This window comes from Hyaena hyaena, unplaced genomic scaffold (assembly GCF_003009895.1).
Source record: "Hyaena hyaena isolate Hyena2069 unplaced genomic scaffold, ASM300989v1 scaffold_288, whole genome shotgun sequence".
NCBI lineage: Eukaryota > Metazoa > Chordata > Mammalia > Carnivora > Hyaenidae > Hyaena > Hyaena hyaena.
Genome location: NW_024080922.1, coordinates 1,092,642 through 1,107,932, shown reverse-complemented (window position 1 = coordinate 1,107,932; position 15,291 = coordinate 1,092,642). Strand labels below are relative to the sequence as shown.

The window sequence follows — 15,291 nt, the reverse complement described above, 5'->3', positions numbered from 1 at the left end:
CTTTTCTAATTGATTACCCTATCCCTTAAGGCTATTTTATGCCCAGTTTAAAGAAAAGGAAGGGAGCCATTGGTTCCAGATTGGATGTCAAGACCAGCATCAATGGCATCATCTGGGAACTTAATAGAAATGCAAATTAGGACCCACTCCAGTTATACTGAATTACAAACTCTGGGGAAGGGGCCCAGCAATCTGTGTTTTAAGCCCTTCAGGGGATTTTGATTCTGTCCCTCTCTGTTTGTCACTCAAGACCGCTGTAATCACCCTACCACCTGGTTCCAGGACCCTGGACCCCCGTCTTCCTTCCTCCACTCTTTTGTCTGATACCAATATGGCAGCTGCAGATTTCTTAGGCTGGTGTTTGCATGGTGTATCTTTTCCCATCCTTTGATGTTTAACCTGTGTCTTTATTCTTAAAGTAGGATTCTCTATTCTTGAAGACAACACAGAGTTGGATCTTGTTTGTTAATTCAGCCTGACAAACTGAGGCTTTTCTTTTTATTTAACAATTTTTTTTTTACATTTATTTATTTTTGAGAGAGAGAGACAGAGACAGAGACAGAATCTGAAGCAGGCTCCAGGCCCCAAGCTGTCAGCCCAGAGCCCCATGTGGGGCTCAAACCCACCAGCTGTGAGATCATGACCTGAGCGGAAGTTGGACGCTTAATCTACTGAGCCAGCCAGGTGCCCCCAAACTGAGTCTTTTAATTTACTTCTTATGTAATTACCAAATGGTTGTGTTTAAATCTACAATCTTGCTGTTTGTTTTCTGTTTTTCCTCTTGTTCTTCATTTTTTTTCCTGCCTCCTTTTGAATTAACTGAGAATACTGAGTATTTCATTTTATCTCAAGTATTCTCTCTCTTTCTCATTGTTTTATGGTTTATAATAAGCATCTTAAGCTTACCACAGTCTACCTTCAAATAACATTATACCACTTCTTATTTACTATAAGATTCTCACAATAGTAGGCTGCCATTTCTCTTCATACAGCCTTTGAATTATCTTTGTCATATTTTCCTTTTCTGTATATAGTAAACCCCACAACACATTATTATTTTTGCCTTAGTTTGTCAATTTTCTCTTGAAGAAATTTTGAAATGATTTTTAAAAAGGTCTTTTCTGTTTACCATTTCTGATGCTCTTCATTCATTTGTCAAGATCCAAATGTTTATACGGTATCGTTTCCTTCTTTTTTTTTTTAATGTTTATTTTTGAGAGAGAGGGAGGCAGAATGTGAGAGGGGGAGGGGCAGAGAGAGGGAGACACAGAATCTAAAGCAGGCTCCAGGCTCTGACCTGTCAGTACAGAGCCTGATGCGGGGCTCGAACTCACAGACCATGAGATCATGACCTGAGCTGAAGTTGGATGCCCAACTGACTGAGCCACCCAGGCACCCCGGTATCATTTCCTTCTACCGAAAGAACATCTTTGAACCTGTCTTGTAGATCTGTTGATGATGAAATATCTCAGCTTTTGCTTGTTTGAATAAGTCTTCATACTGCCTTCATTTTTGAGGGATCTTTTTTCTAGTTTGACAATTGGTAGTTTAAAGATGTCAAGCAATGTGCTTTCATCATTTCTCATAAGAGATCTGTAATGTTATTATCCTGTTATTATCCTTGGAATGTAATATATCCTTTTCCATCTGCTTATATGATTTTCTTTTTATCACTGGTTTCTCCAGTATGATTATGAGGAGGCTTGGCGTGGTCTTCTTTATGTTTATCCTGGTTGGTAGCCGTTGGATTTCTTGGCTCTGTATATTTATCATTTTCATCAAATTTGGAAAGTTTCCACTCATTGTTGATTTCAACATTTTTTTTCTGGCCCCCTTCTTGTTCCTCTCCTTCTAGGACTCCAGTCACATATACTGATAGTCACATATATTGATATTGTGCCACAGGTTACCGAGGCTGTTTATTTAAAACACTCTTTATTCTCTGTTTTAGCTTGGACAACTCACAGTGCTATGTCGTCACATTCACGGTCCTCTCCCCTTAAGTGTCAAGCCAAATTTTCTTTTCAAAAGTCAGACAGGACAAATATTGTATGATCTCACTTATATGGAGAATCTAAAAAACCTCACAGACTTAGAGATAAAGAGATCACATCTGTGGCTATAGAGGCAGGCAGTGGCGGCCCAGGGGGGAATTAGAGGATGGGAGTCAAAAGATACAAACTTCCAATTTTAAGATAAAGAAATTACTAGGGATGCAATATATAATATGACTATGGTTAACACTCGTGTGATATAGAGAAAAGTTGTTAGCAGAGTAAATCCTAAGAGTTCTCATTACAAGGACAATTTTTTCCTTTTTTTTTTTTTTTTTTTTTGCTTTTTCTTTTTATTACATGTGTGAGATGATGGGTTCTAACTAACCTCACTGTGCCAATCATTTTCACAAAACGTCAGGCGATTAATCTGTAGACCTGCAACTGGTACTGTGGAGTATGTCAATTACATCTCCATGAAACTGGGGAAAATTTTAAAACCGTAAAATCTAAAACAAATTTCATTTCAGATATCGTATGGATCAACTGGTAGAGGGATAATTAAAAACTGTAGTGGTTGTCTGATATGGAGAATATATAAGGATTATCATATGGAAAGACTGCTTGCTGCTGGCACAATTCATCCCTGAGTGATAAGCAAATTTTTGGTCTCAAATGGGCATGTAAATGAACTTTTTTTTGGTGGCTCTGTAAGGACCTGAATGTCCATGTGTATACAACTCTGTCATTCTTATAATTATATAATTATATAAGAATGATCCTGAGATAAACATAGAAGAGCTGTGATGTACCAAAACCGAGGACAAGAAAGGAGGTGAGACACTCTTTAGGGGAAGTCGAGTAAGTTCACTCCAAGGCAAGGAGCATCTTAGCAAAGAAGAAACTTGAGGAAAGTGTGGAAGTGAAGAGAACCCAAGTGTGGGCCTCATATTCTGTGGAAGACATTATCCAAAGATAAGGAAAGGCAACCTAGGACTTGGTAGTATGGGTTGGGAAGTTTTCTTAAAACAAGTATAGAAACAAATGTGACATACTGTCTGTCTGTCCACTTACCCATCCCCTTGGCCATCTACCTCCCACCTACCTCCCATTCCATCCATCCATCCTTCTTTCTAGTATGCACCTACTCTACCCTATTTCAATGATACTATAAATTGCCCAAAACATTTAAAAATTTATCTTTTGGAATTTCCTGCAGAATTGTAGTGTGTGTGTGTGTGTATGTGTGTGTGTGTGACCTTGTAATTGTACTTTGTTTTCAACTAAGGCAGTTATCAAATATTTTATTAGATTCGGCTCTGGATGACATTTGGTTGTTTTTTAAAATGTTTATTTATTCTGAGAGAGGGAGAGACAGAAAGCACACATGCATGTGCATGAGCAGGGGAGGGGCAGAGGAAGAGGGAGAGAGACAATCCCAAGCAGGCCCTACACAGGGCTTGATCTCATGACTGCGAGATCATGACCTGAGCTGACATTGAGAGTCGGATGCTCAACCGACTGAGCCACCCAGGTACCCCTGGTTATTTTCAGAACTTATGGTTCATAGGAGGAAGATTTCCCAACATGGAGTATATTCTGAACAGTTAACTGTAATAACTGAAAGAAATCATTCCCAGTAGGAAGCAAAGCAGTGGGGAAGAGGGTGGCTCACATGATAAGCACCAGGATCAGTGAGGCAGAACTGCAGCAAATGCTGCTGACTCTGAGGGCCAAAGAGCACTGGGTGTGTGCAAATACGCACATGGTAGAAAGGGCCGTGGAATGCACCTGTTCTGTCCATCTCACTCCAGGCTATGAGACATTAGACCTCACAACTCTGTTCTCCAGACTATCCTGGGAAATAAAATAGGTGTCTGATTCTTATGTAACTAGGAGCACACATGAGTAGGTTTTACTTTTATTTATAATAAAATATTATCTATAGAAAGGTGGTAATAATATTAGCTAATTAACCATTTGTGTTTAGGTCATATCAACAAGTCTGAAAATTATAGCTTGGTTTTTCCTGAAATCTTAGAAAAGATAGTTTTTATTGTTTTGGTTTTTTTAATGTTTATGTATTTCTTTTGAGAGAGACAGAGAGAGAGAGAGAAATGGAGGGGCAGAGAGAGAGAGAGAGAGAGAAATGGAGAGGCAGACAGAGAGGGAGAGAATCCCAAGCAGGCTCTGTGCAGTGCAGAGCCTGACATGGCGCTCGATCCCACAAACCGCGAGATCGTGTCCTGAGCCAAAACCAAGAGTTAGATGTTTAACCGACTGAGCCACTGCAGGTGTTCCAAGATTTTTTAAATTCTTGATGCTTGAACCTGGATTCCAAGGATTTTTAAAGCTCTTTTAACTAAATTGAAATCTGGGAATGAAAAAATGGTTTATTGTTATCAACCCTCAAAAGTTTTGGCAAGACAAGTTTAATTCAGTTTGGAAAGGAGCCCAACTTTGCCACAAAGCAATCTTTTCCAACCTCATCTCTCATTAACTTTGTTCATGAAAGAAACAAGCTCTCAGCACTTGAGCGAGAATGTTAAAGTCCAGCCTCAAATAATCATCTAGTCATTTTGACCTCAAAGGACATGTTGCATTATTTAATTTCTCTCAAAATGCTGAGTTGCAAGCCAGTGTCCCCAAAGCGGCAGGATATATTTTTCTGTTCAGGTCATATAACACACAATAAAATTAGTAGCACCTCCTTCTGAACTCATTAGACATTCAAGTGTACATGTTTTGTGTTGGCAGATAACAGCTGCCTTTTTGTAAATCATGGAGCTTAAATTGAACATCAGCTGGAGGACGTATCAGATATTGTACAATACTCCATGTGATGCTCCAAAATGTCAGTTTGTGCTGAACATAAAACCTCATTTGCTTGCCTTTGACCTTAATCTTGATTTGTTATTTCAAATGGCCATCTACTCTCCTCACTCCTACTGTTGAGGCTTTTTGGTTGTTTTTCCTAGTTAAAGATTTTAAGCCTGTAAAATTTTGAAGTGCTTTAACTTCATAGTATATGGAGTGTTAGTTATCCTGAGAAGGGGAGGATATTGAAAAATAATGCAGCTATCCAGAAATTGGACATATTGGGAACAAATGGGGCGTATGGTCCACAATTTGGGACAAACTGGGAATAGCTGAAGGGTAATCAGCAAAGTATGGGTAATGTGAATAATCCAAGAATCCAAGAACTCCATAATAGTTTCAGTCTCCAAATGTTAGGCAATTGAATCTTTCCTCCCTACCCACTTTTGTAAACATTGACTTTGTAACTCTTTAATTTCTGGCACTTTAATTATAGTGTATCTTGGTGTGGATCTCTTTGGATTCATCTTGTTTGGACTCTTGGGGCTTTCTGGATTCTGATGTCTGTTTCCTTCCCCAGGTTAGGGAAGTTTTCAGCCATTATTTCTTCAAACTAGTATTCTGCCCCTTTCTCTCTAGCTTCTTCTGGGACCCCTAAAATGTGAACGTTGGTCCGTTTGATGTTCTCCTATGTGCCACTTAACCCAGCTTTACTTTTTATTTTTCTGCTCTGATTGGGTGAGTTTCCTTGCCCTGTCTTTGAGTTCACTAATCCTTTCATTCACTGATCCTTTCTTGCTCTTCATCAAGTCAGCTGTTGAAGCCTTTTATTGTATTTTTCAGTTCACTTATTGTATTCTTCAGCTCTGTGATTTCTGTTTGGTACTTTCTTACATTTTCCTTCTCTTTGTTAAAATTCTCCCTTTGTTCATGCCTTGTTCTCTCGACCTTGGTGAGCATCTTTATGGCCATTTTTCTTTTTGAACTCTTTAGCAGGTAAACCACTTATCTCTGGTCCTTTTCTAAGGTTTTATCTTGTCCTTTCATTTGGAACATATTCCTATTTTGCTTCATTGTCTTGGACTTTCTATATTGGTTTTTATGCATTAAATAAAAAAGCCACCTCTCTCAGTCTTGAAGGAGTGGCCTTCTGTAGGGGCTGGACCTTATTGTTTAACATCCCCCCCCCCCCCCCCCCCCCCCCGCCAGCTCTTGGTTGTCTCTCAAACCTTTGTAATTAGCTAAGCAAATTACCTGTTCTTAGTGGCCTCCAACAGTTGAGGGTATCCCAGAGGAAGGATCTCAGTCAGCATCTAGATTCAGGCTCATTGGAAGCCGGACCTTCAGGCAGCAACTTTTAAGATTCCCAAATAGACTTCTTTAATGGAAAGACTGAGAAATGGACATTCTGTCTCCTTCCTTTGCACTGAGCCCTGGTGATGTTGGCCAGTTAAGAGCTGTTGTTTTGTTTGCTCCTGTCCCGTTGAACCCATGAACATGAGCCTCACTGGCCACCAGAGCCAGCCTATCAAAGGATATGTCCTCTGGGCAGCAGCCACAAGAACCAGGATGCCGGATACGTACGGAAACTCCTTTCTTGGAGACACCAGCACCCGGGGGCAGGGCAGAGGGGGAGCATGAACATGGTGCCTGCTGCTCTCCCTGACCTCTGGAGAGGACTGCAGTCTACCCCTAGATGTGTTTAATTAGAAGTCTTCCCCCCTCATCCATCCATCCCTCAGCTATGAAGATAGCTCTTCACAGCTCCTTTCCTCTTTGAGGGAACAACTAGGGTTTATGACCACAGCGTCTGTGCTGTGCCTTGGTATAGAACTATTTTTCCATTTGTTACAGTCCTGTAAGAGCAATGAACATAAGCACCACTGGCCACCAGAGCCTGGTGAACAGGGAGTGTTCCCTGGGTGCTGGCTGCAAAAACTGGGGCCCCAGACATGTGCACAACCTCCTTTCTGGGAGATAACCCGGAGGCAGAGTGAGTGAGTGAGTGTACAGAGATGGTACTTGCCAGCTTCCACAGTCTTTGAAAAGTAATCTGGTAGCCTCTAGCCTCTAGATGTGTGTTGTGTTAAATGTCTGTCCCTCAGGCTGAATCTTTTAAGATAAACCACAGGCCCCTTTCACAGAAAGACTGGTTGCGTTTCAGTTGCTGCCTCTGTGTTGTGCTCCAGGGGTTTAGCCACGGTAAGTCGAGAGACCCCTTTAAATTTGCTGTGACCTTGGGGTCCTGTGGATGCAAACCCCATTGTCTTCCAGAGCTAGATGTTTTGGGGACTTGTGTCTCAGGTGCAGGTCTTTAAAGTTAGGGGTGGCAGGTGTGGGGTTCAAGCCCTTTGCTTTTCAAGGACAAGCTTAGGGTTGTGAGTTCTCTCCTATATGCGGGCACCTCGCTGAGAGTGTGGTTTATGGTGACATCATGTCTTAGCCTCTCCTACCCATTTTTATGTCCCCCCGCCCTCCCAAGATGTAAGAGTTGCTCAGCTCATTTTTGGATTTCTTTCAGAGGGAATGTTTCTGTAAGTAGCTGTAGCTTTAGTGTATCTGTGCGAGGAGGTGAGTTCAGGATCTTCCCATGTCACCACCCAGAACAGGAAAGCCCTGAAGCTCTTTCTTTGAAAACATGAACAATTCATCCAAAATAATGAGAAGCAGATCACCAGGTGTGAGCTCGGAAGGGCTGGCATCTCCCTCCTCCTCTTCCACCCGATCCCATCACCTGGCCTTGGCCTTGTGCATAACTGGCACTGAGTGAATGCAGTTGAAAGGATGAGGGATCTGAGATCTGCAGGTAGGAGGGGACATTGAGGCTGGCAGGCTTAGGCTGGCAGATGCTCCTCCTGAGTTCTTCTCGGGACCAACACCTAGAAACAATGGTTTTCTACTGTCCAGAACCCTGAAAACACAGCAGAGGGAAGGCAGGCTAGGAGAATAATTCTGGGTTCTCGGGCTGCCGTCCGTGGAACTCACACACTGCTTTGCAAAGCCCAGCTGCGAAGCAGAGGAGTGTCAAGGATGCTCTTGCCCTCCCTGGGCCTTTGTTCATCGATGTGCCTGCCTTGATGAGCTGTCCGGACCACATCTGCTACCATCTTCACCTGCCAAATTTTGATTCATCCATTAGTTTATAAAACTTTCACTTTCTCAAGAAGCCTTCATCCTCTTGATCTAAAATGAATTCTTCCTGTTATAGTCTCAGAGGACCCTCCACTCTACCTTAATGACACTTACTGTATTTTGTAACTACATACATTGTATGTTACTGAGTTTCTCTACCGGCCTGTAACCTCGGGGAGGGAACAGCTGTAACCTCAGCACTTAGCAGAGTGACGTCCACAGTAGGGGCTCGTGATGGATGGGCTGTTGGGGGTAGGAGGGGCAGATGTATTTTCTTTAAAAAGTCTGCCCAAACTTTATTTAAGGGTAGTAAAGGCTGAAATAAAATTTCTCATAAAAAAAGGAATAAAGAAATGAAAGTTATCTTTTCTTAGTGACATCGGTGTATAGGGGAGCTAAAGAGAGAATGTAGATGGGTTACAAAACAGTAAAAGCCACCAGTCTGAGATCTGGTCATAATATTTAAATTGTATAAAGAATAGGTCTTTGCATCTATTTTTATGAAATTTATTCCCAATCTGAAGTGGCAGTGTATACAAAGATAACAGAGCTTGTGGTATTTTACAGAAATGTTTGCTACAACATGCACATTATGAAGTGTTTCAAACATATACATATTAAGTCTCATGCTGAATAAATAATCCCCCCAAGTTAATTTTTATTTTTACATAAAAATATAATATTGCACTCTTAACAAGACCAGTTATTTTGCATATTTTCTTTTTAAATAAATGATGAAATTCAGCCTTTAAAAAAAAAGAGGACTGAGTAGCAACCCTATTCTAATAGGGGACTAATTTAAAGTTCTCGGTAGAAAAAACGAAAGCCAGACAATAGCTGCAATTTTTTTTTTTTTTAAACAAAGCAAGATCACTTCAACGTGAATAGGAATAATCTCGTCCCTGCACCTGTCTGGACCTCAGCACACAGACCTGGTCTGTGCAAAGCACGCCCTCAGCGCAGCCTGTGACCACGTGCCAGTGAATTACAAGCATGCGCAGCCGCTTACTTCCCGCATCGATGTTGACAGCAGGGACGTTTGAACTGTATTTTATACAGTTTTTAAGCAGAATGTTTTAGAAAGTCTGGAAGTTACAAAAGTAGTTCTGTAAACACCATGTGATTTAGATTTCCATAACAAACACGCAAGTTATTCTTAGGCAGGAGAACATAGTTTTATCCTGCGGTGACATATTACTGAGCTTATTTTACAGTGTTTTCAAAGCCAATAAAGCAGCACCCCAAGTAACAATAGAGCCATCTATCAGGTAGAGCCCGACCATCCCGAGACTCGTGGGAGTACTGGTGTATGGTGCGCAGGGTTTCGGTGGCGTGTGCCTACCTTTTCCTACTGCTCCGAGAATTCTCGGGGAGCCTCGGTTAGTAGCAACAAACTGTTTCCTAGAAGAATTACTCTGCGTCCTGCTGGAAACAAAGCAGGCCGTCTCTTTTTCTTTTGAAATTCCGTCTTGTGGAAGGAAACACTCCCTGCACACCGAATGCCTTGTCTAGAGTGCATTACTGATACCTGTACCATCTTTTGGCATAGTGGAGGCCTTCTGTTGTGAATTGTTAGGTATTCAGTGCTCTGCAAATGGCAGATATTAAGATGATTATCACTGTGTTTGAATCTTAGTGACTCACCAGTATCTAGTGTTCTGGATCTTAAGAAGGAGTTTTACAAAGAAACAAAATGGATCTGAAATCAGAGATACTTGTGTTCTCGTTTGTGGCCGTCAAAATATTCTGGTTCTACTTTGAGCTAAGAAGGCAACTGGGAAAGAACTGCCCAACACTGAGATTCATTAGTGGTTTGTTTTAGTATTCAGATGTTCCACAGAATGTTCGGTGCACAGGCACCGACCGAATAATTTACTTCTCAAAGAAAGCACTTATCAAGTTCATGATTCCTCTGCCTTTCTTTACCATTTTTTTTGGTTGGTAGGGTGGGGGGGAAGCGTAGATTATCTTCGCATAAGACTTTTTAACTATAATTTTTAGAGCATTTTATATAAACAGCCTAGCCAATTGAAACTCTACTGGCCCTTTTGGAATAATAGGAGAAGGAGAGACCCTAATCCTTTCTTTAGACTGTGCTTGTGGGTAAAAACGTTAAAGGTACGATATTAATTTATCGTGTAGGACTTGCATCTTGTTGGCTGGGACATGCTGACACAGCCCTTGGGATTATCATTAAATCACAACAAAACCGTTCTCTTAGGACCTTGGGAGGCTGCAGAATGCTGTGCAGATGAAGGGGGCTGGGCGTCACTTGGATGGTTTGTTTGGTCATCCATTTCTTCGCGTTCCACCTCCCCACACCGGGGAGGTCAGCAAATCGAGTGTGGAGCTAAAGTGCTTTGGAGGAGTGAGGTTCTCTCTCATTCATCCAGCTGCGTAGCTGCTGAGGAAGGAGTAGAACATGGGCTGTTTGAGGCGCTGCTGGTCCTTCCGGCACCAGGCGATCACGGTCCCGTCACTGTTGGCGGTGTACAGATGGTGGCCGTCACAGGAGAACGTGAGGCTGTCAGAAAGAAATCCCGTCTGTACATTACCTCTTAACATTGCATTCGCAGGCCGGTGACGCTCCAGGAATCAGTGTAAAGAAGCTAAGATACCTTTACCGGAGCAGAGAGCCCACCAAATGCCTGCTCACAACCCACTGGTTCCCAGTGTAGCCCTCATCCAGCTTAAGTGCCCTGTTGACAGCTCTGTGGAGCTCATTCTGACAGGTGACACAGGAGACAGTCAGGGTCAAAGAGGTACATTCGGTTCCTTCTGTGCCTATTTCTTCCCCACTGCCTTGTTTATGCGTCATTACTTAAACAACAACTACTCGGGTATAGGAAAGTTTAGAAAAGACTAGAGTGCCACATCTTCTCTTTCTAGAAGTAAGTGGGGATTATTTTAGGGAGATATTTTATTTCCCTGAAAAAGGAGAAGGTAAATGTAATGTATTGAAGATAAATTAATGTAATAAAGGAGAATTTGAATGACTGACTTCCAATTGATTTTTAAAGTCAAATCTGTTAGTTGAACAAAGGGTAACGGATTGTTGATCTGCATTATCAAGCACCCTCCTGCGGCTCTCAGTCACCCTCATGGTATTTTCAATAAGAAAGGAAAAGGATATAGTTTCTACAGTTCAGAAGCTTCCCTGGGCGTTCTCCCAGCACGTCTTTCTGTTAGACTCGAGATCCCAACTCAGATTTTAAACTCCACAATGATGTGGACTGTGTCTCCTCTTTCAAAAGGTCCTGGTCAGCTTGGTGTTTGATAAACAGTCACCTCTTTCTGACTGTCATTACATACTTCACAGTTTGTGTACTTTAACAGCTCTCCAGCACAAATACAATCACGAGGTATATTATTAAGAATGGGGGGGGGGACAGTTACCTTACAATCGGCTTATTTGATTTCGGAAATGTGATTTCTCGCACGGGCTTTAGGTCCCATGTGCTCCATAACCTAGAGAGGGAAAAAGCCACTAAGTATGCAAATGAAAATTTCCCTCACGAAAAAAATCCTAGATATTTGTTTGTTAAAAATCATCCGGAAGGAAACACAACAAACAACAAACTGTAGTTCCTTCTGGGAAGTTTGTGGGAGCAAGAAAACGTAGTAGTATATTTTCATACTGTTAACAGGGAATACACAATTTCAAAGCTACATTACTGCTAAGTTTCTTATTTTTTTTTTTTAATGTTTTTTTATTTATTCCTAGGAGAGAGAGAGAGAGAGACAGTGTGAGCAGGGGAGGGTCAGAGAGAGAGGGAGTCACAGACTCTGAAACAGGCTCCAGGCTCTGAGCTGGCAGTCAGCACAGAGCCCGACGCGGGGCACGAACCCACGAACCGCGAGATCATGACCTAAGCGAAAGTCGGACGCTTAACCGACTAAACCACCCAGGCGCCCCTCTTATTTAAAAATCAAACAGGAATATGGGGCGCCTGGGTAGCTCAGTTGGTTGAATATCTGACTTCAGCTCAGGTCATGACCTCATGGCTCATTGAGTTCAAACCCCGCGATGGGCTCTGTGCTGACAGCCCAGAGCCTGGAGCCTGCTTCAGATTCTGTGTCTCCCTCTCTCTCTGCCCCTCCCCTGCTCACGCTGTCTCTCTCTCTCTCCCAAAATAAATAAACATTTTAAAAAATATATAAATAAATAAAACAGGAATAAGTGTCTATATCTGAAGGTGATTTTTAAATCTCAAAAATATTAACATGCCTACATATTAAAAACTAAAATCTGAGGGGCACCTGGGTGGCTCAGTCAGTTAAATGTCAGACTTTGGCTCAGGTCATGATCTCACAGTTTATGATTTCAAGGCCCACGTAGGGCTCTGTGCTGGCAGCTCAGAGCCTGGAGCCTGCTTCGCATTCTGTGTCTCCCTCTCTCTCTGCCCCTCCCCTGTTCACACTCTGTCTCTCTCTCTCAAAAATAAACATTAAAACAATTTTTTTTAAAACCTAATTTTTGAAACTGCTGTGTCCTTTTAAGTAAGAGCAAACAAAGAGAACTGAAACTCCTCTTACCTTACAATTCCATTTTCTAATCCCCCGGCAATCACATTGATAGATACTCCCTCCGGCTGGTTCGAGAAAGCAACAGAACAAATGATCTCTCTGCAGTGGACATGTCCAACGAGGTCCCCGTTCACTGTCCAGAGTCTGAGGTCACTGCCTCCACCAGCTAGAACACCAAATCATTCCGCAGGTCACCAGAGTGCTGGTGTCAGGGCCTGGCACCCTGAGTCGCAGAGTATGGACTCCCCCCTGCCCCCAAGCCAAGCTACTCTGCACCAAAGCTCATTTGTTTCAGTGATAAAATTTATAGGGAAGTCATGACTGAAGTCTGTATAAATAGAATTACTACATTATAAGTCACACAGAGCTCTGCGTATTTACCTAGTGACAATGACCAGTGGGAAAATAAAAATAAAAAAATTTTCAATAGAGAGCACAGGTAAATTAATCAAGTATGTTTGTGTAATCATAATATTTTAGTATATGAACTGCCAAGTCTGAATTTGAAAGTACCTAAAGAGTTAAGCAATCTCCAAAAACAAATGAAAATATTCCATGAAACCATCTAGAAGAAGTGACTTTTAAAGAAAAAAAAAGTTACAATAAAACTTAGCTGAGTCAAACACTACTTCCTGGAGGGAAAAAAAAGAAATCTAATTCTCAGAATGAATCTTTTAAATCAGTGACTTATTAGCTAAGTTCTCCCTTTTCAAAGACCATGGGTGACAAAACTCCGCAGTTCCCCAGGGGGTGGTGGCGGCGATCATTGCTTGCCGTCCTTGGTAAAACGGGGCTGGCGGGTTTGGGGCCTTCCAGCCTTCTTGGGAGAAGTATTCTTACGCTGATCAAGACGAGGTTAAGAGGCCTGATCAAGTTGGGATGCCACAGTGTTATACACTTCATTTTCTCTCTCCATTAGAACTAACAAAAAAGTATTGAATTTAACTTTCTCCCTTATTAAGCAATGAAAAAATTTCATAGACTTCTTATATTATAGCAAAGAAACAAACTGTGCAAATACTTCTCTGAGTAAAGATCTGCTGAAGACCTACCACAAACCCAAATGCCTTCTGTGCCGCAGCTCTATTCACGACGGCCAGACAGTGGAGACAGCCCGGAGCCCACGCACAGATGAACAGATACACCAAATGTGGTAGGTGCACAAGTGCAATTACTTAGCCGTAAAAAGTAATGAGGTGCTGATACACGTTACAATGTTGATGAACCTTAACATCAGGCTAAGTAAGTGAAATAAAAGGACATAAAAGGAGCAATGGTGTATGGTCCCACTTACATAAAGTATCTAGAGTGGACAAATTCCTAGCAATAGAAAAGAGAGTGGTCCCCAGAAGCTGTGGGGCAAGGAGGAACAGTTACGGTTACAGAGTTTCTGACTGGGTGACAAAAAGGCTTTTGAAGTAGACAGTGGTAATGGCTGCACAACACTGTGGGGAGGTGATAATGCCACTGAATTATGTATTTCAAAATGGTTTAAGTAGCAGCTATCTTGTTAAACGTACTTATCACCTATGTAGAGAAAAAAGATGAACGAATGGCCAGCGTTTTACTTGAGACTTCCCATTGATTAGGGGAGATTACAGATTCAATATACGAAAGAAATACAATTATAGATGATAAACTCATCTTTTCCTTGAGTAGACATTTATTTCACTTTCTTTTGAATTTAATATTTGATAAAAGATTTGAAAAATAAGACAACCAGATATCTACTAGTAAGATTAGAAGACTCACTGAAGATACTGATGTAGGCCTTGATCAGAACATGTAATCCATAGCTTCTGCAAGGCTTAGTCCTTCAAAACAAAAAATCTAAATGTGGTCCTGGACTCTCTGAAATATGGTATAGGATTTAATAGGCAATGACTCACTCTAGTGGATTACTCAGCACAAAACCCAGTAACTACTCATCTGCCCAAGAGTGTATATAACCAAACTGAGGCCTTTACTCACTACCAGATGCTCTCACGTATAATTTAGCACGTCAACTATAAGAAAGTTGGGCATTCCTGAGAAAAAAATTTATTCCTCCTATACATCTTCACCGAGATTAAAGTAAATTGGAGAATCACTGAGTACCCTGAATTTCATAATATTAACTCTGTAACACCATTGGCAACACATGACCGGGCTATGAATCCCTGTTAAAAGGCATATATTTTGATCCGGTGGCAGAATGATTTTAAAAAATGCAGAAACCATCTGTTATAATATTTACATAGTTTAATAAATTTCACACCTCATCATTATAAAAACCACATGCCATCGTAAGGACTGGGGAATTATGATCAAGAGTAAAGAGCTTGCCAGTGTAACTTCAGGCCCGATATGGAAATTTTATATACATATGTGTAATGTGTACATAGACACACACATATATAACATATATACATACACACACATATGTTTTTATTAAAACTTTGATTTTTAAAGTTACTTGGATGGTGCTCTCTAAAGGGTGACGATTTTTGGTAGAGGCTAAATCTGATAACTTTCTTCCCTTCTTGGACTATAAGAATAGAAGGATGAAGTCTAGTTTGGGTCATTAATAAACATAAATTGGCTTGTCTTTAAAAATCATTATTTTTATTATGTTCTCTTTATACCAAATTCTTGTTATGACCGCTCTTATATATGTACCAAGAGGCTTTAGAAAAGTAGAGGAGGCCTTTTTGTTCAAAGTGGGGGAAAAAAAAAGTTCTAGCCATGACTCTGTTAGGCTATGCACTACCTAGGGACACCTGAATAGCCTACTAGTGAGTTAGTAATTGCAGCAAAAGTAATTTTGTTTCTTGTTCCCATA

General features: G+C 41.2%; 1 protein-coding gene across 2 annotated transcripts in view; it reads right to left on the bottom strand.

Annotated features, from left to right (window-relative positions):
• Nucleotides 1-8,434: 8,434 nt before the first annotated feature.
• Nucleotides 8,435-15,291, bottom strand: part of LYST (lysosomal trafficking regulator) — a 170,490-nt gene continuing 163,633 nt past the window's right edge. For both annotated transcript variants that reach the window (XM_039247155.1, XM_039247156.1), the window contains exons 51-53: nt 12,480-12,636; nt 11,340-11,411; nt 8,435-10,467 (exon numbers count right to left, since the gene is read on the bottom strand). In XM_039247155.1, the coding sequence (XP_039103086.1) occupies nt 10,329-10,467; nt 11,340-11,411; nt 12,480-12,636 (368 nt within the window). In that variant the 3' untranslated portion in view covers nt 8,435-10,328. The remainder of the gene's footprint in view (nt 10,468-11,339; nt 11,412-12,479; nt 12,637-15,291) is intronic.